This window comes from Talpa europaea (genome assembly GCF_964194135.1).
Source record: "Talpa europaea genome assembly, chromosome: 7".
In the NCBI taxonomy this organism is placed as follows: Eukaryota; Metazoa; Chordata; class Mammalia; order Eulipotyphla; family Talpidae; genus Talpa; species Talpa europaea.
This window is the reverse complement of record NC_140074.1, coordinates 5209343-5233013: the sequence shown is the minus strand read 5'-3', so window position 1 is coordinate 5233013 and position 23671 is coordinate 5209343. Positions and strand designations below refer to the sequence as shown.

The window sequence follows — 23671 nt, the reverse complement described above, 5'->3', positions numbered from 1 at the left end:
CAGCCTCCGCAGACAGGGTTGGCTGGGTTTCCCGTTCTGATGTGTGTCCTGCTGCCGTGGCCAGACCTGCTCCGGACACTCGGGCTGAGGACAGTGCAGTTGCTATCACTCCACCGACCCCTGTAGGACGGTCCTCTGAGAATTCTGGGTTTGAGTTCTCTCTCTGCCTTGGCTTGTTTAGTGTCTGTTTCTCTCCATTTTCCTCACTGTCCTGCATAGGACAGTAACAAAGATGCCCAGGTTTTCCAGGGTGTTATGTAGAGTCACTAGTCCCAGCACCCCATTCTGCAAGTCTGACTTCTGAGGAAAAAGAGCATGAAATGATTCTGATACCTCAGTGGAAGGCCCTTCTCACAGAGAAACCAGCCCAAGTTCTGTGAGGTGTGAGCTGAGACTCACGGGCTCAGTTGAGCCTTGTAAGACGTGTCCAGATTCACTGACCCTTTTTTCAGGGGAAATAGCCCTGCTCACACCTCTCCATGTCACAGGCGACCTAGTCAAATACGACGTGTCCTCACAGGAAGAACTTGACCATCCAGAGCGGAGGTTATACTGCACCACTAAAGATGTGGTTAGTCCTTGAAGCTTAAATCTTTTCAGAAGCACTCCCTAGTCCTCAGTTACGGGTTACATTAGATTTGACATTAGAGAGAATTAAGAGTCAGGTCCTGCTGAACAGACTTCTGTTGAGCTGGGGAGGGGATGGGAGTCGAAGGGGCTCAGAACAGGCCCCCGCTTCCTCTGATGCAGACTCAGACAAGCCACCCACTCAGCATCATAGTTGTACAGACCCCTGGGATCTAGAGGGAGAAGTGGGGACCCCAGCAGCCTCCCAAGAGCTCAGAGGAAGTTGCAGCTACAGAGGTCCTTGCTTTGCTGAAAGGCTGAGCTGCTCTCTCTGCCTGCCAAGAAGGGCCTGACTCTCGCTTGAGTTGTCACATGGAGCCGGTAGCTTGTGCTCACTCACTCTTCGGTTCTTGTGTCAGCCCTTCTCGCCTCCTCCATCTCCCTGGCTCAGATGTGAAGGTTTGGGAGCTCATTTTTTTCCTCCTCACCCTAGAAGTAGTTGCAAGACTGAAAACAGAGGCTCGGGCCTCCCTGGTGGCACAAGGGGTGAAGCACCGCACTGTGAAGCAATCTGCAGTCTCTGCAGCATGAGTTAGATCCCCAGCCGGCCAGGGAGCAACCCACATGGCGCAGCAGACCTCTCCTGACTCGCCCACTGCTCCCCTCAGCAGTGTATTTCGGTCAATCTGCCTGTTCTGTTCCCCACTCTGTCTCTGGTGAATCCTCTCACCCCCTGCATCTCTGGTCTGTACCCCAGCTCTTGTATGCATAAATAAATAAATCTTTAAAAAGAAAAAACAAAACATAGAGGCTAAAAAACTGGAGTAGTTAAAACTCAAACTGCACACCTTCCGTGCCGGAGGAGGCAGAGCGGGGAGAGTCTAGCAGGCAGAGGCCCCTTGGACACAAAGCTTTCATGTGTAGGAAGCGCATCCCTGGCCCCTTGGCAGGGTGGTAGCTCTAGATCCCACCAGACGGAGGCTCACCTGGGACTCTGCACAGGTGCACTCGCTCGCACCTGGAGGGAACCAGGCGTCAGCTCACTGTGACTTCCGTTTTTGGGAAGCGCAACCTAGGGCCCTCATCACGTCTCCCAGTGCTGTGGGGACACTGCTGGTGACACCTGTGCAGGTTACAGTGCCCGAGGGTGGAAGTGTGGGGAGAGGAATGTACCCAACCAAGACACACCCCAGATGCTGTGGGCCACCAGTCTCTGCTAGTTACGGTCTATCCAAGCTGTCATCAGAAATGGGGCCGGTGTGACGTGTTTTCTGCAGGACCTGGCCATGGGCACGGATGCTGAAGGGGAGAAGATCAAGGACCCCATGAGAGCCATTGTCCCCATCCTCCTGGACGCAAATGTCAGCACTTACGACAAAATCCGCATCATCCTTCTCTACATCTTTCTGAAGAATGGTAGGAATGCTGGGACCCAGAGGAGGGCAGGGGCAGCTGGGAGACGAAAGCAGAGGGAAGAGAGAAGGAAAGCAGGAGGCAGAGGATATTCAGTAAGACTTAGGGACTCTACACATGGGGGAATGTAATGCGGGCCAATAGGCTGCAACTGGGGGCTGAGTGTCCCCCGTAATTGGAGAGTTGAGGGGTCAGGGTTAGGGCTGTAAGAGGCCAGGCCGGAGAGAGCAGCAGAGCCCAGCGTGTGGGCAGTTTATTAGCCTGCCTGTGCCAGGTTCTTCTAACCTGCAACATCTTTGCAGTCTGTACCTGAAAGTAACTGAGTGTCCCGCCCCACAGCCACCCTCAGTGCCTGTCCTGCAGAAAGATGGGCACGGAGACTGCCTGTCCAAGTTGACTTTGGGCTGAGCCGGGAGGGTGGAGAAGCAGACACAGGCAGAACCTGAGACCCCTGGGCAGCTGCCGATGGTCGCAGCCAGGGCAGGATAGCCGCAGTGGAGTCAGAGTCCTCTGCTTCTCCTTGTCTTACTGGATGGGCTTCCAGTCCTGAGGAGAAGGGCCCCAGCCCCCACATGTGATACGCAGGTTTGGGTGTGGTGACGGGGCTTTGCTCCCACAGGCATCACTGAGGAAAACCTGAACAAGTTGATCCAGCACGCCCAGATCCCCCCGGAGGACAGCGAGATCATCACCAACATGGCGCACCTCGGGGTGCCCATCGTCACGGACGTAAGGGCCCAGCCATGCTTTCGGGGCAGGGAGGCTGGCAGCTGGATCCCCAGCAGCTCTGATGCACACCTCCACACGGGGAAAGAGCAGGCAGAATCAGGAGTGACGCCCAGGGGTGCATGCTAGGTGGGGTGGAGCCCAGCAACCCAGGCGGCTCCTGGGGGTCACATCTGCATCTGTCCTGACTGGAGTGGGGGCCACGCCAGCATCTCCCTCACTCCCAAGGTCCGTCTGGCTCCGGCTCCGCACACGGAGACCCAGCCTCTCCCGCAAGCTGGCAGATTTGCCCCCTCAGGGGTGCTGGCTGGGACTCAGCCCCTTATTCCCCAGAGGGACCAAAATGAGGATGGAGACGACTCATCCAGCGCTGCCCGTCACTGAGGCAAAGTCGAAGAATAAGTCATAACTAAAGCAGCAGTGTTTTCTCCTGTCGTTGACAGCAAACTTTTTTATAACTCCCTGGGATTTTTTTAAATGGCACATGTATTTCACCTACATTTGCCACTTTTCATCACTTTAAAGTGCTAAGTTTGCTCCAGGTCTCTAAAAGGAGCATATTTTTGGCTTTTCAAAGAAAACCTCCCCCATTTGTTAGTCTTTGTGGGCGTAGATGCTGAAGGGAGCCCTTGGGAAGGGATTCCAGGGCCCAGCAGAGGCACCTGGGGCCCGAGGGCCCGGCCCTCGCAAACCCTGTGTGTCTGCGTGTGCATGTGTGTGTGCATGCTTGTCCCGAGGGCCCAGCCCCACCTGACCCCGCGTGTGTGTGTCCAGTCCACTTTGCGCCGCAGGAGCAAGCCCGAGCGGAAGGAGCGCATCAGCGAGCAGACGTACCAGCTGTCCCGGTGGACCCCGATTATCAAGGACATCATGGAGGTGAGTGATGGCGCTCAGGGGGAGGCACAGTCTGGCCCAGGGCTCTGCGCTTAAGGCACAGATGCCTCCAGCCTTGCCTGCTGTTGGGCGGCCAGCACCTGGGGTTTTCTCTGCTTGATTCGCATCCGAGTCTGGAGCTCTTCCAGCCCGCACAGCAAACCCAGTCCTGAGGCTTCTGAAGAGCAGTCGCGAGAGACTGCCAGGTCAGGTTCAGAGAGCCATGTGATTTAACCCCATGCCCAGAGGAGCCAAGCCCCTCCCAGCACCTGTCAGATGAGTGACATGTTCATGTCCAGGACAAGGCTGTGCCTGGAAGCCCCTTTGGCGGGTGTCTGACGGCTCCTGCCTCCTCTACTGTTGTTCCTGTCCCCTAAACTGTCCACCGGAGATCCTGCCAGATGTGTCTCTGCCCCTACTCTGCCACCTGAATGTTCTCTTTCCTTTTCGCCTCCTGCCTCCTGGCTTCCGTCAAAGTCCCAGTCAGTCTCACCAGGCACGTACACGGCCCCACAGGGCATCCCTTGGGCTCCTACAGCGTGTGTCCAGGGCCGTTTTATACCCTGGTCTGTGGCCCTTGCTCCTCGTGTGCTCTGGCACCGTGCCCTGCACAGGGTAGGTGTCCATGTTTGTGAACCGAGGGGGTGGGCACCAGAGGCCCTGTGGTGTCCCTGCCCCTCAAGTAGCTCCAGGAAAGGCTGCGTAGATTCTGTGCACTTGACCTTTGGGTGGAACGTGGAGATGACCTGTCCAGCTCCTGCACCAACCGGAAGATGCGTCCAGAGACAAGGGGGCTGACCCAGGACCCTGTAACGCAGGGCATTCTAGGTGCACTGCTGGATTGGATGTGGAGATAAACGGCCTTTAAATATATAAGTGTGTAGCAAGTCGGCTTCTTATTTTTAAACGCGCATGCGAAAAGGATGGTGAACGTGAGACAGCTAGAAACAAGGATGCCTTCTTGCTTGGGGGATGAAGCCAGCCCCTCTGTCTCACTCTAGCCATTGTTCTCAACTCCCCTTTCTGCCTCTCCTCCCCAACCCCCGAAAGAGATGTGCAGGCCTCTGGGGTAGGTGTCAGGAGGAGTGTAGATTTCCAGGCAACAGGAGGCAGATCATTGGAATCCACCCACCACATAATTACACCCTTGGAAAACCGAGGGTGTCAGGCTTGCTCTGGCTGAGACTGCCTGTACCTGGTTTCTATAAAGCTGTTAACAGGTGTCAGGAATTTATTGGTCAGAATGCAATGTTTGTAACCTTACAGAGGTGAAAGAGAAGAAAAAACTTCGGAAATGAAGCAGGGAAAATCAATGTAGTTGCTATTTTTAACTTTGGTTATAGACCTGCAGGACTCTGCTCTGTAGCAAGGCAGGGGGGGGGCGGGGGGGGGGGCTCTGGCTGTGACTCTTCTGCTGTGTGGAGTTTTCACTGTGTGGCTGCTTCTTTGGCTCTTCCCCCCTTGGCTCCTGGCTGCCCTTTCCACAGTCGGCAGGCCTGACATCTGCTGCTTCTTTCCAGGACACTATTGAAGACAAACTTGACACCAAGCACTACCCGTACATCTCCACCCGCTCCTCTGCCTCTTTCAGCACCACTGCGGTCAGGTGAGTGAGGATCCCTGAGTGAGCGTCACCTGGGACATTGGCTACCTAGTCCTGTGATGACTCAGCACCATCCCCCCAGCCTCCCCAAGAGCTCTGCCCTGTGGCCCTTCACCCACACGTCTTGTCTTCCCATCTCGCCCCACGTGAGCGCCCAGCCTCCTTGCTCTTCCTTCAACATGCCAGACTTCTGCCCCAGGACCTTAGCACTGTCTCTCCCCTCTGCCAGTAATGCTCTGTCCCCAGTTCTATCTGCACAGCTCACCCCTTAGCGCTCCCGTCTTCTCTAACCACGCTGTTTAAGCAGCATTATCCAAAATAGCTCAAAAGTAGAAATGACCAAGATGGCCATCAGCTGACGAATGGTTAAACAAAACGTCGTAGATTCATACAATGGGATATTATTTAACCAAAAAGAGGGAATGGAGTGCTGATCTCTATACAACGTGGCAGAACCTTGAAAACAGTTCACTAAGTGAAAGAAGCCCGTCGCTTCTCTGTGAAACGTCCAGTGCAGGCAAAGACAAGACAAACCAGATCAGCCATTGCTAGCGGCTGAGGGCGGGGGGAGGGAGTGACAAAAATGGTCTAAAATTGATAGTGGTGACGGCTCACAGTTCTGTGACGATGCTAGAAACCACCGAGTTGTACACGTGAGCTGAGAGAATTGAGTGCTGCTGAGAATTCTCTCAGTGAAGGTATTACAGAAAATAAAGAAAAACAATTGCAGCCTCCCTCCCCGCCCCCGCCCCCGCCCCCACCCCCCTTCACAACAGGCTGACACCACCACTTAGAAAGCAGTTTGCACCTGTCTGGGTTGTGCCAGGCTCCCGACTAGAGCATCAGCCTCATGAGGGCAGAAATTTGTGTGTTTTGTTCTCTGCTGTATCCCGGGAGCCCGGGACCAAGCCTGGCACACAGTAGGTGCTTGGTGTGTTCTGTCTTCACTTTTGATCAATTAATTTTACTCATCACTGGAGGGAGGGGAGTGGTGTGCTGCCTGCACAAGCCTCATTTCCCAGATCCACCCTGGATGGCGGTGAAGCGTAAGGTTTGGCGGGCGTCTGCGTGTCTCACGCACAAGATGTCTGGGAGCCCCACCTCTGGCCTGGGCCACGCTCCAGCGCTGCTTTCTTGGTCCCCATGGTGCCTTGGGAGATGATTGTGGAAGCTCTTCCACTGGTTCTCCTGTTTGCCCTGCTCTTCTGGGGCCCCTCTGCTGATGGCATCTCCCTGGGACCCACACCTGTGAGTGTTTCCCCTCCAGATTCTGTTCTTCCCTGACTGTGTGGTCCAGGCCACCTCAGAGCCTGGTGCTGCTGTTTTTCACCAACAGCAAGAGCTCGTTGGCTCCTGAGGACAGTCCAGGCTGAACACTCACGCTTGGTCCAGAAGCGTCACCAGCTCCCAGAGGGCGACCTTCGGCCCAGCTGTGCGGTGCCTGCCTGTCCCTCCTGCTTTCTCTGTGCAAGTCCTCTCACCCCTGCCTTCTGGCCTCCAGGCCTTCCCCTGGGCCTGGCTGGAGGCCTGCAAGGCAGCCGGAGCTTTGTGCTTCCCTCTCGTGGTGGAGGTGACCAGGTGTTTGTGCCAACATCAGAATAAAACACAGAATCCCAAGCAGAGCTGCCTGGGCTGGCCGGAGCTGGCAGAGCCCAGCCTCATCAGGCAAAGGCAGGCTCCGGAGTTCTGTGGGCTCATGCGGCCCCCCAGTGCCCTCCAGCTTCCGGAAGTCTTTAACACTTTCATAGGCTGGGAAGAAGGAAGATTTCACTCTGTAGAGGAGACTTGCTCTTTTGTTTTGATTTTTGGTTGATTTCACCCATTTTTCATTGTTTTTGAGAACAAGGTATAGACCTTCTTAGCGTCACTCAGGGAGGCACCTTTGGGCCACCACCGAACGCAGGGCCACGCTCGGGGTGCTGCCTCCCTCAGCACGCCTGCACGGCCCTGTGCTGGGCCCACGGCCCGAGCACCTGTCCACCAGCCATCATAGGCACAGGCCAGCCCCTCCTCCCCAGCCAGTTCAAGCGTAGGCCAGGGCTGCATCTCACTTGGTGGCTCCTTGCTGCTGGGGAGGCCTAGCATAAGAGGCCCTGGGTGCACAATTGCCCAGAGGACCCATGTGACAGCCTGAGGGCAGGCAGGCATCAGCCCCCATGGTCACTGCCAGCAGAGTGTCCCTGACAAGCCCAGAAAAGCACAGAACCCGGGTGGGTGCCTGGGTGGACATCAGAAGGTTTATGCTGTTGACCTGAACAAGAGGAACTTTAAAGCTGACCTGACCCTGTGTGTCGCCCACCTCTCTGGAGAGCAGCAAGGTCACAGCAAGGGCACTTGGGGTGATGCTTCTCCCCGCAACCAAACCCCTTGTTAGTTTTACACTGAGGCCCAGTTCAGCTTACAAAGCGCCTGTTGCCTTGTGTACAGAACTAGCGTGTAAACCAGGCATTGGGTATGAAGTGTAACTCCTGTCCGTGCAGATGAACATAATTAATCTCTCTCTCTCCCCCTCCCAGCGCCCGCTACGGGCACTGGCATAAGAATAAGGCCCCTGGGGAGTACCGCAGTGGCCCCCGCCTCATTATATTCATCCTGGGGGGCGTGAGCCTGAACGAGATGCGGTGTGCCTACGAGGTGACCCAGGCCAACGGGAAGTGGGAAGTGCTCATAGGTGAGTGGGGCGTGTTCGCTGCGGGTGGGGCTGCTTCCAGGCGCTTTGACTCCATCCCACGCTTTGGTGTTGCCGTCTGTCTTCAACTTGGCATCGCTCCTGCAAGACTCAGTGGGTGGCAGAGCCAAGGGGCGAAGGTCTCCTTCGCATGTCTGTCTGCTGTGTCTCCTGCAGGAGGCAGCTGCTCACCACAGTGTCCGCCAGCGCAGGCTCACGTCCCCACCCCGCCACTGCCCACAGTCACTGGAGCAAGAGCCTTTCCTCCCACTCAGAGGGGGGGTTAACACCCCAAGCAGCCTTGAGCTGGCCTGGGGTGGAACTGGTCAGTGTGTGGAAGACAGGTGTCTACCCCTTCTTGACTGCCAAGGAGAGGGACGCACGTGGCATGCAAGCAGAAATTGCTGGACCCCACGAGGGGGCCCGGGGCGGGGACAAGAGTCCCCCAGCCACTTCTTAGACCCGTCCTTTCTGGTTCTCGTGTTGATTTTTCCAGAAGAAAGGACGCAGCTCGTAAGCGCTGACTTAATGCAGCAGCAGATTTTTCTCATTTACATGCCCGCAGGAGTGTCCCCGGTGTTCCGGGCTGAGGTGGGGGAGCGAGCTGAGAAAAGCTTATGTTCTCCGATGCCTTCTCTCTCGTCCCCTCTTGCCACCAACAAAGCGGACTTGCACCTGCCTGGTGTTCCTTGACATTGATTGGCCAGAGGCTGTCAGTATACACGGCCCTGCCCTTCCCCTTCTCTCAGTGAGATGTCACTTTTACTCTCATTTGGGGTGACCCTCCCCAAGCTCTCAGAGTGGGCAGGTTCTGCACACCAGTCCATGTGGCCATTGCTGGGTGGGCCAAGATGGGCCTGGCACTGTCAGCCCTGCTACCAGATCCTGCTATACAGCGGGGTTAGTCCTGGACAGCCTCCCCTGCCGGGTCACCATGTCCCCCTGGTGTATTTCCCCTTTGTGGAGGCCCCGTGACAGAGCTCTCTGTTCCCTGCTTGCTGTGTGTTGCATGAGTGTGTTGGGTGATTGTCAGCTCACGCACAGCAGCTGGACAGCAGCTGTCCCAGCCAGGCCCGGTGTCCATGCCCCTTCACCTTCGCCTGGAAGGTGGGAACCTGGGGGAGTCAGGGGGTTGCCCACAGGGATCCCTGAGAGGCCTGGCGCAGACAGCCGCCGTCCGCTGGGTGGCTCCACCGCATCCTGCATGCTGCTGCCGGGCCAGCGTGTGGCCTCTGCTCCCTCGTGTCGTGGCTGCGTGACATGTAGACCTAAGTTGGCATGTTCCGTGACGTTCCTTTGTTCAAGCAGTCAGCTGGCCTCTGTTCTCCCGCAGGTTCTACTCATATTCTTACTCCCACCAAATTTCTCATGGACCTGAGACACCCCGACTTCAGGGAGTCCTCTAGGGTATCTTTTGAGGATCAGGCTCCAACAATGGAGTGAGAGCCAAAGAAACAAAGTAAAAGCAGCTTATTACAGAAAAGAAACTCTTCCACTCTGAAGGGTTTTCTTTGATTATTCCGTCACTCTTTTTCTTTCTTTTTCCCTTTTTAGTTTATTATTTATTTGATTTTCTTTTAATGAGAAAATGCTTGCAGTTCTTAACACCGATTGAAAATGTGTCCACTGCCACCTTCACCAACCTGCCGTGAGGGCCTGGGCCGCTGGCCGCCCCCCCAAGCCCTGGCAGACAGCTGCACCCCTGTGTTTCAGGCTGAAAACGATACCTGCTATGAGCAGTCCCCGGGGAGCTGGGAGTTGAGGGGGGCCAAGGCCCGGCGCCCCAGCCTACTGGCCGGCAGCAGTGGTGTGGTCTGAGTCCTGGTGGTGGCCTGGTGTGGGAGCTTGGCAGGGAGGCCAGCACGTGCAGGGGCCATCACGCCAGGGAGGCTGGACTCCAGGGAGAGGCCCATTTGGCCTGGTGGTGAGGAAGGGGGCAGGGAGCAGAGGGCAGACGCCGAGTCCATGGCAGCGGGACGTGAAAGGCCTCTCTCTCTGACAGACGCTGTCCGAGGAATGACTTCTGGGGGGTGGCAGGGTCAGAAGCCTCACCTTCCTCCTGGGAGGACGGCACTTAGGAGTGTTTGCTCTCGTTTTCATGGTCCCGGGGATTCTTTCAAGGGCTGAGTTCCCCGGGCGCCCGCCCAGGTCTCCCGGTGAGACCCACTGTGCGCTGCGCTGTAGGAGTGTCTGCCTCCACCAGGCCGTGCCTTTACCTAGTGAGCGACGCACTGTTGTCCTCGTTCCCCCTCCCTCTCTCCATCCTTCACCTGTGCCGGGAGCCTCCTGCAACATGTTTGTATGGCTGGCTGGCCCTGAAGAGCCCCAATGTGGCATTAGTCACCCCGCATCTTCGTCAGGCATTCTGTGACGAGGCTGAGTTACTTGCACCTGACGTCCTGCATTCCACTGATGATGGGCCCTGAAAATGCACCTTCCCTCCCGGGGGTTGACGTGGCCCCATGCATCATGGATTGTGAGTCACCTGTGAGCAGGAGCGAGACCTGGACTCCAGCCCCAGCTCTGCCTTGGGCGCCTGAGTGGCTTTCAGAGGTCATTCACTTACGGGGGCCACAAAATGCAGAAAAGACCGCAGGGCCCCTTGGCCCCCTGCATTCTGACAGTCTGTCACTCAGTAACTCAGACAGGCGATGCAGACCCTGCCGTCCCACCTGCGCCGCCACCTCCTGGGCACCTGGCCAGAGGCGGAGAGGCAAGCTAGTTTGTACAAAGGGCAGGTGCTCCATCCCAGGAGGACCCAGCTGTTTGCCTCCTCACTCCCCTGGCAGGGGCACTGCCTTCCCCTTTCAGGGCAAGAAGCAGCAAGTGATGCAGGAAGGTGGCGCTGGCCCCTCGACAGCCAGTGGTGGTGGATGAAAGTGTTGTTGAAAAGCAATCATTGTTTCCCAGCACCCCGGAAGGCTGGTGATCAGAGACCTCTGGTCTTGTGCGGGTGGACAGCATTTTCTATAAGATGTATTTTTAAGACTTCTAGAAGGACACATGTTAGGTGAGGCTGTGGCAATGGCAGGCCCCTTGCAGGGTCTAAAAGAATCCACAAACCCAGGCTCCAGGGGCTCCTGCTAGGATGCGTCCTGGGGTTCCCCACTTCAGAATCAGCTCCTCGCTCCTCCTCCTCGGATGGTTTACCTTTGCTTTATACTCAATCAGCTGAGAGGATCTCAGCTGCCCTCAGAGCTGGGAGCTCAGCTAGACTCGGGGTGCACTTTCTGAGCTCTGAGATGACTGGTAGGGCAGAGTGGGGTTCCACAGGTCAGGTGAGGGAAAGTGCAGCACCTCGTACACCGGGATGCTGAAAGCAGGCTAACCTGACTCGGCCCCTCTGTCATGATCATCCAGGTGACAGAGACTGGACATCGGAGCCAGGATCTCCCCCTGCCCCCCCCCCATGCCCAGATTTGCTCTAACTTGGCTTCTTAGAGAAGTGAGGCTTTCCCACTCTGCAGTGCGTGCCCCCAGCAGGCCCCGCGCGGTGCCAGGCCTCGCTCCTCCACCCTCTTGGCCTCTTGCCCTCTTGGCTGCAGCAGCTCCTGGCCCAGGTTAAAGGGGGTGGGCGTGGATAGCTGAGGTGCACGATACCACCAGGCCTTCTCGCAGACCCTCTCATCAGCCTCATCTCGAAATCGTCTAGGAAATGGAATCTTCTGGTTAGATTTTCACCTCAGTGCTCTGGGAGGTTTATGTTAAGATTCCTAATCATTAGGGAATCTCCAAGAGGCCAGTAGAAGCTAATGAAAAAGGGTTTACAGGCTGGACTTCACAGTACTTAGCACAAGGGAGATAATTGGGGGCTTTTTATTTTTGATATTTTGCTTTATTCTGCATGGGGGCTGGACAAGTTTCCTGTTTCAGCGGGACTCAGATTTGAATCTGAATTCAGGGCCAACCCAGTAGCCTGGAGGCCACTAGGGTGCCTAGAGAAACTGAGGCCCGGGTTTCTGGCAGCTGGCACCCCCTGGGAGGGTGCACTCCATGCCGGCCTCATCGCCCATCTGCAGCCTGAGGGCTGGGCCAAGCCTGTTGTACAGACCTGGCTGCTCATCAGTCTCTCCCGTTAAACACACACGTGCCCCGGGGCCACCCCAGATCGTCTCAGTCAGTAGGTGCATTTCAGCCAAATCCAGGAGGGACTAGGCCAGCCAGTCCCTAAGAACTCTCCTGATTTCCAAATTCAGGTGACCAGTGAACACCCTTGATGTCTCCTCTAAATCGAGTCTGCCCTCCTCTTCCCTGTAACCGGTGGATGGCGGGAGGAGGGCAGGGTCCCCTGGCCCGTGCCCCTGCTGCCACCATCACCTAGGAGGCTAACCCTGCACGGAGAGCCCAAGGCTGCCTTCGGGGTTGCACACACTGTCCCGCTGAGTCTGGAAGGAAGGCTCCTGCTCCAGGAGTGGCTCACTGTTGGGGATTTGGCGATGTCCGTGTCCTGCCTGCCCATCTGTAAAGAGCTCTAGGCCTAGTAGGCGATCGGTAAGGCCACAGAGACCAGTGTGCTCCCAGGAAGAGGGTGCTATAAAAACTAGGACGGGCGCGCTGCTGAAACCGCTGTTGCATTTGCTGGAGGAACCCCGGGTCTGTGGAATAATGAGTCAGCTTCAGCATGCAGGACAGGTGCAGGCTGCGCTCGGTGCCTCTGGGAAGTCCGGATGGGAAGTAGCCAAGGACGGGTTCCTCAGAGCAGCGAGCTGGTGGCCGGGGCAGAACCGGGAGCCCCTCCCTCTGGAGAAGACCCTATGCATTTTCTGCTGGTCTGCACTGACCAGCCGAGAAGGCCAACGTGAAAGCCCCATCACGAGGCCCGTAGCTCCGGCGGTCAGAGGTCGCTGAGCCAGTAGCGGTCAGCAGCACAGGGACCCCGGTGTTCGGAATCACGGCCAAGGCCTTCACTTGCCCTCGGGGTGGAAATCTGGCCCGGGGCTCCCCCTGCTCTGCTGCCCCCAGGCCCCTGCCTTGCCCACACTTCCAGGGAGGCACATTTTCAAGTCCGGACCTTTTGTTCCGTTCTCCCACCAGGCCCCTTCTTTCTTTGCCCGCACCGCTGCATGCGCGCGGGGCTCCTGCCCACCTCGCTCTTGTGTTGGAGTCAGTCCATGTCCATGTCCCGGCCCCACGATCCATGCATCTTTTGTCACTGCACTTGTTAGCTCTCTCTCTCTCCTTACGAAAAAGGACTTCATTTACTTTTATTTTTTTATTTTTTTATTTTTGCAGTAGAAGTGTATCTAATTCCATTAGCTTAAATTCTGGCAAGCATTTCTAATCTCTTACAAATGCGCGCGCTCTGCAAGGTAAGGCCTCAGGTCCCCCGGCCCTCTCCCCCTCACGCCTGAGGTCCCGCCCACCACAGCAGCACCCGCCAGCTGGCTCCCAGAGGTCAGTGGCTCCCCGCCCTGTGCTCGGCCTGTCACCTTCCTCCCTGCAGGCTCGTTCTTCCCACGCGTGGTCTGCCAGCAAACCCCTGTCCCATCCCCGACTCCCCCCGCCATGTTAATGGAGTTTCTCTCCCTGGCTTCACCCTGACTTCAAGAGAAAATTAGAAACGCAGCCGCCCTGTCCCCTAGCAGGTGGCACTGAGCCCCGATGGAGAGGCGGCCTCATCCTTGGTTCATCCTGCGTCCCTGCCCGAGCCCATCACACGTCTCTTTGCCCACAGACCCCAAGTGTCTCCCAGGCCTATTGTCACACGGCCTCAAATCCCAACCCCAAGCCCCTCCCTGGTCCCACTGACCAAGCCTGGGGTGGGGGTGGGGAACAGATGCAGGCCTGGGAATCCAGAAGCAGGAAAGGAAAAAGTGCTTGAAACCAGAACCAGCAAACTCACTGCCTTTTCTGCCTCCCCCAGGATCCACGCACATTCTCACCCCACAGAAACTGCTGGACACGCTGAAGAAACTGAATAAAACAGATGAAGAAATAAGCAGTTAAAACAAATAAGCCACCCCTCCGAACCCCACGCCCTCCCCCACAGTGCTCTGCGGCCCCCTCTGCCACCTCGGTTACTTTGCCGACCCGTCCCCGCTCTGCACGCCCTGGCCGGCACCGGCACCGCCGCCTTCCCGTGTTCAGTGATGCCCTCTTCTCGTTTGAAGCAAAAGAAAATAATGCATTGTGTTTTTTTTAAAGAGCATCTTCTGTATGTATCCTAAGAGGAGACGTCCCTGTGTCCGTGACGGCTGCTGGGGAGGGTCTGGAACTGCTGTGTGAACGGCCTCTCCTCCGTCAGCCGCGACCTTGTACATAGCCCGGTGCCACGCGCACGTTGCTTGAGTGTGGGAAGGTAGACGTTTGCGTGTCTCTAGTACCTGTTTAGGCTGTCCCCGTTCTGTCAGGGGCAGGTGTTCGTTCTGGGAGCATTTCAAACTGAGGACCGATCCCTCCCCTCCGCTCCAGCTCCCACCCCGCGTGCCTGACGCCCCCGGGTAAACTTGGCAGTGAGACCAGGCGACATCTCGTGAGGTGTGAGCTGGGCCCGACCTCTTGGCTTTCTGCAGTGGCGCCTGTGCCTGAGCCAGGCTGGGGGTGGGGGCCGGGGGGCCCACAGGAAGGTGGCTGGGTGCCGGCTGCATCCTCTCCTGGCACCGCCTCTCCCCCGCCCGGCTGTGGGCACGAGCTGTCGTCCGGCCACATCACCGCACCCAGACAGCGAAGAGCAGGCGCCACAGGGGCACCACTGTCTCCTGGGGGTGCAGTGAGAGAAGCCCTGGGCCTCGCCACCAGCCAAGCTCCTTTTCTTGGGGGGGGGGTCAGCTTGGGGCGAGCTCAGCGGTCAGGCTTGGGCTGGAACATGCTGGGCTCGGAGGCTCTTCGTCCCTGGACCTCGGCACCCCCCGCGAGCAGCCCGCCGGGCTCACCCCTGCACCCGCCGGGATGGTCCTCCGTTTAAGATGCTTCATTCTCCTTTCTTTCGTGTGGGGTCATGTGTCGTGCTTGTAAGAGAAAACCAGCCTTTTCTTCTCTGTATAAAGACTTAGCTGTATAAATTCTTAGCTCTAAAGCCAACATTACAAAGCAAGCGCAGGAAGGACGTCTCGCCACCCTCCAGACTCAGCGGCTCCTCGTTCTCCGGCTGCGCGCGCGCCATCTGTTCTGCTGCTGTTGTCGTGAAATATAATGACAGTGGAAGTCACAAAAATGTCCCCAGCCCCCCCCCCCACCGCCCTCTATATTCTGTCTCGTGACGTCGTGGCAAACGTGGTGTGTGCTAGTTCAGCGCCCGCTTTCCTTGCAGACCCGCCCCGCGCCCGCCCCGGCCGGCACACGCGGTTTCTCTCCTCCAGGCTTTGACTCCTCCCCTTTGCACTCAGATGAGTTTCCAGGTCTCTCCTGTCCCCCTCCTGCCCCCGCCCCCAGATCTCATTCCTTAGGACAGCACCGTAGGTCCCTGCATCCGTCCGCCCCTCACTGTCGACGCTGCTTTTGTCCCTCGATGCTCACGCTTCAGGGCCTTCCGTGTTTGTCGGACATGTCGGTTTTCCTTTCTCTGTTATTTATATAAAGATAATTTATCAAAAGGATATTTTAAAAAAGCTAGTCTGTCTTGAAACTTGTTTACCTTGAAATGATCAGAATCTCCGTGTTTGGAAGTATTGAAGCACAAACATGTATCATCTGTACCGTTCTGTACTAAAGCACTCGAGTCTAATAAATAAGTCAATCCGCGCCGACTCGGTGTCGGGGTGACTCCCGCTCTGCGGCGCCGGGCCTGCAGGGGGCCTGGCTGGCTGCGGTCAGCGTCGTCCGTGCCCAGGTCTCGGTTACCTGCGCGAGGACCTGTGTTGCCTCGAGCCCGGGGCCCGTCCGCGGTGCTGGTCTGGGCCACCTCGCGGCAACAGCGCCTGCCTGAGTTCTCCCACTGCCCTTCTCTGCCCTCCAGCATCTGTCTCAGGGCAGGGCTGTCCGTGCAGATGCTCCCACTCCAGTGTATTCAGGGCATGATGAGGTCCTGTGTCCTGCTCCTGGTAACACCTGCTGCTGACCCGGGGGGACCACAATGAATTGGTCCAGGTTGGGCTTAAGTTAGGGCTGGGGTCACCCTCGAAACGCCCTTGAAGGCTGCACAGAGGGGAGTGGGGTTCTTTGTATGAGCCTCGGCTTCTACTCTTGTCCCTGACAAGCTCACGTTCAAATCCCCATCCGTTCTGGCCAGAAGCTGACAACTCAGGGCCCGTTGGTGACAACTCAGAGGGCTGTACCCCCACCACCCAGCTGTTGTCGGATGAGTCTTCCCTCATGGGGGTAATGATGACAGTGGACTGTTTATTGGGCCCCGCTCAGTCCCACATACCTGGTCTCGCCATTTTATGGATGAGGCTCAGAGAGGTGTGGTCACTCATGAAGCGCCCCTACTGGGGAGCACCAGACACTGTCTTTCATCAGCGATGGCCCCACCAGTGACCAGAAGGCCTTGAAACGAGATCCAAGGTCAAAGTTCTTCAATTCTCAGTTCTGAGCTGAGTTTGCATTAGCGTGGATGTGCTCCTCCTCCCTGGGCTGGCAGAGGTGACTCACTGGCCCGCACCTGGTGGTTTCTGGATCCTTTGATCCAGGGTCTCCAGCGCTTCTCTCTATTCCACCCCCCGCCACCAGCAGTGACAAGAAGCCTGGCCCTGCTGTGCCCCTGTCCGAAGTTCCCGTCCTCTCTTACTCAGCACAGAGAGAGCCTGTAGACGGTTCCTCAAGAAGTGGCTGATGTCCTGGTTCGATATTCTTGCAGGGGTGGAGGTGCTGAGCCAATCAAAGCAGGTCACGCTGAATCAGGGGGAGAGCAATCCTTAAGCCCAACTTAGATCTGTGGGCTGCAGCTGGTCACTTACTGCCTTTCCAGGGACCCCGGTCCAGGGCAGGGTACTCAGCCAGACCCCTCTGAGGGGACTGTCCACCCACCTTGGGCATTTGCTCCTAGGAGGCAGAGCAGGAGCCCAGATGTCAGCATCAGCAGCCTCAGATGAACCGTGAATCCACATGTCCTTGACCAGGGCCTTCGTCCCCTCCTGTGACGCCCGAGGGGGAGCAGTGCTGAGCCGGCCCCGGATAAGCACTGAGCGCCACATTGATGGTGAGGAGATGGCCCACCACCAAGTCTGGGGCGTGAAAAAGCATGTCCATGTACCCTAAAACCCCAGTGTCCAGCAATTGGAGAATGGGTGAACTGCTGTACAGTCACCAGTGACGAGTTTAAAAGGCGTGACCTACACGTTATATATCTGTATCAGCAGCTAACTCTCAGACAGCACGGGAAAGAGCACGTGATGGCACTGTACAGAAGGATGCATTTATGCAGTTTTAAAATTTCTTAACGGCCCTAATTCCGTGGCTACTTAAGGTTGTAAATGTGTTCAAAATGAACATGAGAAAGGCAGATACTAAGGCCGGCATAGTAACTGCCCTTGAGGAAAGGATGTTGTTATTCTGTCGCTTCATCTCCCCAGTCACAAAAATGAATGATTCAGTGGCTGAAAAGGATGTCAGTGATTAACATAAAATAGGTAAATGTGGTGGGTGGAAAGCGCCATGTCTCCCTTGCTGTCACTTGTGTCCAGTGAGCCTAGGAGTGACAGCTGTGCAGCTGCATCACCAAAGAATTAACAAGGTGGTCTCAGAACCTCCAGAGAGGGGCTCCTTGGGGGAGGGAGGGCCGTCAGGGCAGGTGACTGACAGGCTGCCTCTGGTCTCCTGGAGTTGGGGTCCCACTTGGGAAGTCCCCCTACTGATGGTGATTGCAGGCTCCGACCCACTCATATTCCCATATCACTTATTTTGAGGAAGGAGGGGTCTCTGCAAAGACCAGAGTGCACTGAGAGCCTGGTGTCAGGTCTCTGCGGGGCCACGGTCAGTGGTGTCTGAGCCTGGGGCCTCTGGAGCTATCAGTCCTGAAGGGCGAGGCCGCGGGTCAGGATGCCCAGCCTGGCCAGGCAGTGGTCAGGGCCCTTTAAGCCGGGCCTCACTCCCTAGTTTGTTGCTATGTATGGGATCAACCTCCTTAGCAACCACCTGGCCTCTTAAAGGGGCCTGAGCTGAGGCTGCCAGCAGCCATGGCTCCTAAAAAGAAGGCAAACAAGGGGGCTAAGGATCGTGAGGTCAGGAAGAAGAAAGGGGGCAAGAAGGATTCCATCACGCCCATGGAAATGCCCTTAAGCAAGGAGACGCGGGAGTTCTACCACATCCAGATCCGAGACCTGGAGGACAGGCTGGCCCGGTGGGTGGGTGGGTGGGTGGGTAGGGAGGCTGCTTCTGCTGGGTCAGGAGCACAGAGTTGGCCACTCGCTATGCAGACTCAGCCAGGTCCTAGGCGGAGGACCTCCCCTGGAATGTCCAGACCCCATCCCACCCCACCAAGCCTCGGTTTCCCTATAGATAATATTGGGAAGTTTAGAGATTTGGAGGGAAAATAGATTTCCCACCCCAACTTGGCCCTCCAGGTCCTGGGGTGCAGTGCTAACTAATGTCCCTCCCCCCCCACTCCTGCTCCACGGCATCATGTTTTATAAAAGGGCAGATTTCAGTGGGATGCATTAGACGTGGCAGCCCCAGCAGGCAGGGGGTCCACATGTCTCCCTCCTTCCACCCACCCTACCCTGGACCACCGTGCCCGATTCCCTGTGCTGTACCCCCTCCTGACTTGACCCGGAGCCTGGCTGCCCATGCTGAGCCTCAGTTTCTCCAAATTAAGTGAGGATTTCCCCCTCCATGGCCATGTGGGATGCACAGGGTGTGGGAGGAGGAGAGGGGGGTGTAACTCTTCAGAAACATTCACTTGTCATTTTTCTTATTTTAAAAGTAGTTTCCTTCCGGTTGTGATACCCCAGCCCCGTCTCTGGGGGGATGACTGGCCCCTTAAAAGAACCCCTTTGGTGCTGAGTCCAAGCAGTTCCTCCCCAGATGGTGGTGCAGTCACGGCCATGTTGAGTTGCTGCGTTGCCGGGGGCCCTGTGCAGGGCTCACTGTGTCCTGAACTAGTCCCAGAGGCCCCCAGTGTGCAAGAGGGTGAATGAGGCACAGGGAGGGGAGGTCACCCTCAGCAAGAAGAGGCGCCAGGATGGAGCCCTGGCCCCTGCTCCCCTCCTCCAGGCTGCTTCCTGCCCCACTGAGCGGGTCCCTCATCTCCGCTCCCCACAGCGTGGCGCGAGCGGTCCAGAGGCCGTGGCCAGTGCATTGTCATGTGCTGCTCTTAAAACTCAGACTTCCCTCAAGTTGGGACACCGCATGGCGTGAATTTGGGACAATTACTGGGGTGACTCTTTGTCAAGTCCCTGTGCGAGGCCCCAAAAACACAGAGGTGGGGGAGGTCAAGGACTCACCAAGCGAAGCAGAAGGACATTAGGAGCCAACTGTGCAGTGGGACGAGGGGCAGCCACAGGAGGGCAGGGAGGGGGGTGGCTTGGGCCCCCTGAGAGCGCACCAGGGGACAGAAGGTGGCGGGGCAAAGGCTTGGAATTCCCCTGCACAGAGCATCAGGGAGGGCACAGGGCAGGAATAAGGGCGCCAGGAGGCGCCTAGACTTTGGGGGTCACACTGACTTGGGTTCAAGTTCTGGTTTGGCCACTTACAAGTTTCTTTATCCTCGAGCTCTTTTGTCATCTGTAAAATGGGTATAGCCGTCATAGCCCCGACTCCTTACAAGCTGTGAGGTTCCTGCAAGGACTCACGGTACTAGGTACTGGGGACATGGCTGTGGACGCCTCGGGAGCTGGCATTCTAGTGAGGTGGGGATGCGAAGCTCGGGCACTGGCCCGAGGTCGTGAGCATGAGGAGGGCACAGTGGAGATGAGGTTGGATTCCACTGGGAGGGCCCTTGACTGGCCAAGGTGGGGGTCCAGGAGAGCTGGCCTCATGGTGCAGGGAGCTTTGGCTTGCTCAGCCCCTCTCCTGGGGCCTGTGGGCCTCGCCCCGCCCCTGCCTCAGGTACCAGCTGAAGTGGGACGAACTGGCCGTGCAGGAGAAGCTCTTCCGCCAGGAGTTTGAGCAGCTGGCCACCAACAAGAAGGAGATCGTGGCCTTCCTCAAGCGCACGCTCAACCAGCGGGTGGACGAGATCACCGACCTCAACGAGCAGCTCCAAAACCTGCAGCTGGCCAAGGAGCTGGAGAAAGACGCCTTCGAGGCACAGCTGGCCCAGGTGCGCCACGAGTTCCAGGAGACCAAGGACCAGCTCACCGCGGAGAACATCGTCCTGGGTGAGGAAATGGCAGACGAGAGCGGGGCGTGCGCCACGGGGCCGGGAGGCCAAGGCTCTCCAGGTTCAAGTCCTTCCTCACCCCTGACTCTTTGCGACCCTGAGCCGGCACTTCTCTCTGACCTTCAGTTTTCTCACCTGGGAAATGGGGAGTGACAACCGCTCCACGTTGCATCCCACACCATTTGTTCCATAATTGCTCCCACAAGCCCACTAGGCAGGAGATACTGTCGCCCCCGTCTGTCGATGGAAGTGCCTTGCCCAGGGTCAACCCAGCCGGGAGGGGTTGTTGTGAGGCCCCGTGACAGCGAGAGTGCCTGGCCCTGGGGTGTTCAACTCCAGTGGCAATCATTTCCATGACAGGGAGGCTTCTTGGAGGAGGTGGTACCTGAACAAGGCTTTGTAGACTGGTGGAGGAGGAGCGTGTTCCTAGCTAAGGCAGTGAAGGCAGGCAGGACCGGGTATGGAAGTGTCAGGAAGGGTCCGGCCCAACTGAGAGGCTGAGACAGAGGTGGAGGAAGTGGGGAGGGAGGGACATCATTCAAGGCCCTCAGTGGAAGAGCCAGCAGCTCCTGAGGTGGCCGCTCACCAGGCCTGTGTCCTGCGGTGGGGCAGGTGGGAAGCTGGCCGCCCTGGAGGAGTTCCGGCTGCAGAAAGAGGAGCTGTCCGACAAGTTCACGACCCTGGAGGAGCACCTGCGTAAGCAGGAGACCGAACACAAGGACTATATATACAACCTGGAGAAGAAGTCGGTGCTGGACAAGGACAGGTGGGCGAGCCGGGCTGGGGCCTTTGGGGCCTTTACCCACAGAGCTGGGCACAGTCCAGGCCTCAGGCCTTTGCTGGCCTCGGCTCCTCATCAGGGCAACCACACTAGGTCACGGATCCCCCCAGCCACTGCTTGGCAGAATCCTGGCAGGTGATGGTGGGCGGGAGGGAATAACTAAGCTCCCAACGCCAGTCCTCTTGCAGGAGCTGGAGAATCCCTGGAATTCCTCTAGCCACTTTTGGTGATATAAATTAGATTTATTTGCAAGAATACATTGGTATGGCTCAAAATCCCAAAGGTAGAGTGTACAATAAAAAGCCTCCTGCCAGTAGCCCCACCCCTCCTGGGGGTGACCCTTGGGGGACCCTCACGTAGGTGAGGGCTGGTGGAGGCCTGCGCCCACTCTGCTGGACCTTCCCTTGCCCCCACCCAGACTGAGGAAGGAGATCATCCAGCGTGTGAACCTGGTGGCCACCGAGTTCCGCAAGGTGGCTACGAGCCAGATGTGGGAGACAACCAAGCGGGCCATCACGGAGAACAACACCATGACCCTGCAGCTGTCCAAGATCTCGCAGCACGGCGTGCAGCTGCTGCAGGAGAACGAGAGTCTTAAGGGTAGCCAGGACCAGCTGTGCAAACAGCTGGAGCTACTGGAGAGCTCCGAGAAGGCCATGGCCAGGCACCTCAGAGGCCACCAGAAGGTGTGACCACCAGGCCCGGAAACCTTAGGGACCCTGCGCCCGGGGCAGACACCCTGGCTGGGGTGACGCAGGGCTGGAGCCCAGTGGGGGGAGAGAGGTGGAATAGGGGGCAAGGCCCTCCTGGTGGGGACTGCAGGGTGCTGACCCCAGCTCTGGTTCTGCCATACTTGAGTTAAAGCCCCATAAGTTGTTGGAGTGCTGCCCCCTCTCCTGGGCCTGGTGGGCTTCTCTATAGAATGGGGTGTAATGGGGTGAGCCCTGACTGGGTCTGGAGCTGGGGTGGCAAGGCTAGTCAAGGGCCCATGGTGGGTCCAGGTCACACCTCCCCACACCTGCAGATCATCCTCATGCTGACTGAGAAGTGCAAAGAGCAGCAGGTAAACACAGCAGAGGCCCAGCGCCTGTGCCTCCTGCTGAGCCAGCAAGAGCAGCGCCTCCAGCAGCTACAGAAGGACAACCAGGAGCTGAGGTGCGGCCCCGGGGGGTTGGGGGAGAGGCAGGGGCAAGTTGGAGACCAGCCCTTTCTGGCCACCTCAGCTACCAACCCCTCCAGAGGGGCTGAGGCACTATTGTCATATGGAGGCCGTGGGCTGACTCCTCCTGCTCCTGAGCTCAGGAGCCAGAAAGACCAGCTGAACCTGCTGCTGAAGCGGCAGCAGACCAAGGCGCAGCGGCTACAGCACAAGCTGACCAGAGAGCAGAAGGCACGGGCAGGCCTGGAGACGGCCCTGGTCCACGGCACCGCCTTCCTTCATCACATTCTACAGGTGAACTGGAAGGGGGGGGAGAGCAGGGGACAGGCCGAGTCAGACGCCGCTTGGAGATAACCAGGCCACCTGGCAAGGCCAGGCCAGGGCCAGAGGCCCCGGCTCTCCCCTGAGAGACTCCTGTTAAGTCTGTCCTTTTCTGGCTCTGGACATCCGAGATCTCTTCAAGGCCTCGGAGGAACTGGACTCCTTCTCTGGGCCCCAGAAGGCCTCAAGCCTTCACCTCCACATTTGGAGACTGGGTATCCCACCACAGCCAGGCAGCACTACAAAGAGACAGTACCGGGCACAGTTTCCCAGAGGGGCCTGATCCCCACACCGGGCCCACCCCGCCCCTACTGGCAGATGCAGCCCAGTGACGAGGACGACGACGACGTGGGCCTGGTGTTCCAGCTGCAGTGCAAGGAGATGCTGCAGCAGCTGCTGGCCATGCTCCGCTCGGCCACCGCCTTGAGCCCCTCGATGGCTCTGGCGCCCAGCGAGGAGAGTCAGTACTGTGACCCGTGCCAGGAGAGGTGAGTGGCCCTGCGTGACCTCAGAGGGGGCAGCTACAGGACTGGCCCCAGGGCTGCCCTCAGCTGAGCCGAGTCAGAAGTCAGGGCCCCCCGGCCTCTCTGAACCTCAGCCTCCACCTCCAGGCGGTGGAGGTGGTGAGATCAGCCCCCTGCCCACAGCAGCTCCGCAGCCCTGTTCTCCTTGATGGGGTCTCCGGCGCAGCAACAGTCCATGGTCACCCCCGACAAGCCCAAGGACCTGGCGCTTCGACGGGTCACGATCTCACCCAACCCTGAGGACCTCAGGCGGCTCTCACACACCACACGCATGAGAACATTCCGGACGCACAGCAGCCCCGCGGTGAGGGTGCCAGCGCCCCCAGGGACAGCAAGACAGCGGTCAGCCCTGGGGATAGCAAGGCTCTGCCCCCACGGAGCTGCGAGGCCCCGGGGGTGTGGTTAGACCTCTCGAAACCCCCCTTTGCCATCTGCAAGATGGATGGAAGAACAGGCCTCTGGGGGTCAAGGCAAGCTCACACATCCCCTGGGATGGGCTTGCTGGGCTCCGATGACCCCCCTCTACAGGCTGGGGAGGGTGCAAACCCCCAAGAAGGCCTCCCCTTCCCAGTTTGCATCTTTAACCTTACAGGTGCACAGCTCTGATGCTCCAAAAAAATTCAAGAAGTTTAGCCTTCCTCCAGTTTCCCTACTTTCTAAGTAGGACACAGAAAGAAGACCAGCCCCCTATCTTGGAAATGGGCCAGTTCTGGCCACAGCCCCCCTTTAATCTGTGGGCAGCCAGGGGCAGCCCGGAGGTAGAGTTATATAAAGAGTGGATCCCACAGGTCGGCGTGGCACCTCTGCGGATGTGGAGCCGTGGCTGGGTGTGTGCGCAGG

At 57.8% G+C, this 23671-nt stretch overlaps 2 protein-coding genes across 4 annotated transcripts in view; both read left to right on the top strand.

Moving 5' to 3' along the window:
- STXBP1 (syntaxin binding protein 1) overlaps nt 1-13796 on the top strand; it is a gene marked incomplete at both ends in the record, with an annotated part of 48864 nt that extends 35068 nt beyond the window's left edge. For 2 of the 3 annotated variants that reach the window (XM_084239159.1, XM_084239157.1), the window contains 6 exons: nt 1845-1983; nt 2600-2709; nt 3481-3582; nt 5100-5185; nt 7699-7853; nt 9184-9448. In XM_084239159.1, coding sequence (XP_084095285.1) covers nt 1845-1983; nt 2600-2709; nt 3481-3582; nt 5100-5185; nt 7699-7853; nt 9184-9293 — 702 coding nt within the window. Of the gene's footprint in view, nt 1-1844; nt 1984-2599; nt 2710-3480; nt 3583-5099; nt 5186-7698; nt 7854-9183; nt 9449-13713 lie in introns of those variants that run through there. The other variant, XM_084239158.1, reaches the window with a different exon arrangement.
- Nucleotides 13797-17902: 4106 nt separating this feature from the next.
- Nucleotides 17903-23593, top strand: CFAP157 (cilia and flagella associated protein 157; the record flags this gene model as incomplete). The annotated part of the gene is made up of 9 exons (XM_084236310.1): nt 17903-18066; nt 19773-20044; nt 20659-20812; nt 21246-21513; nt 21852-21982; nt 22130-22280; nt 22626-22795; nt 22955-23135; nt 23573-23593. The coding sequence occupies 9 exons, from the start codon at nt 17903-17905 to the stop codon at nt 23591-23593; spliced, it is 1512 nt and encodes a 503-aa protein (XP_084092436.1).
- Nucleotides 23594-23671: the final 78 nt, after the last annotated feature.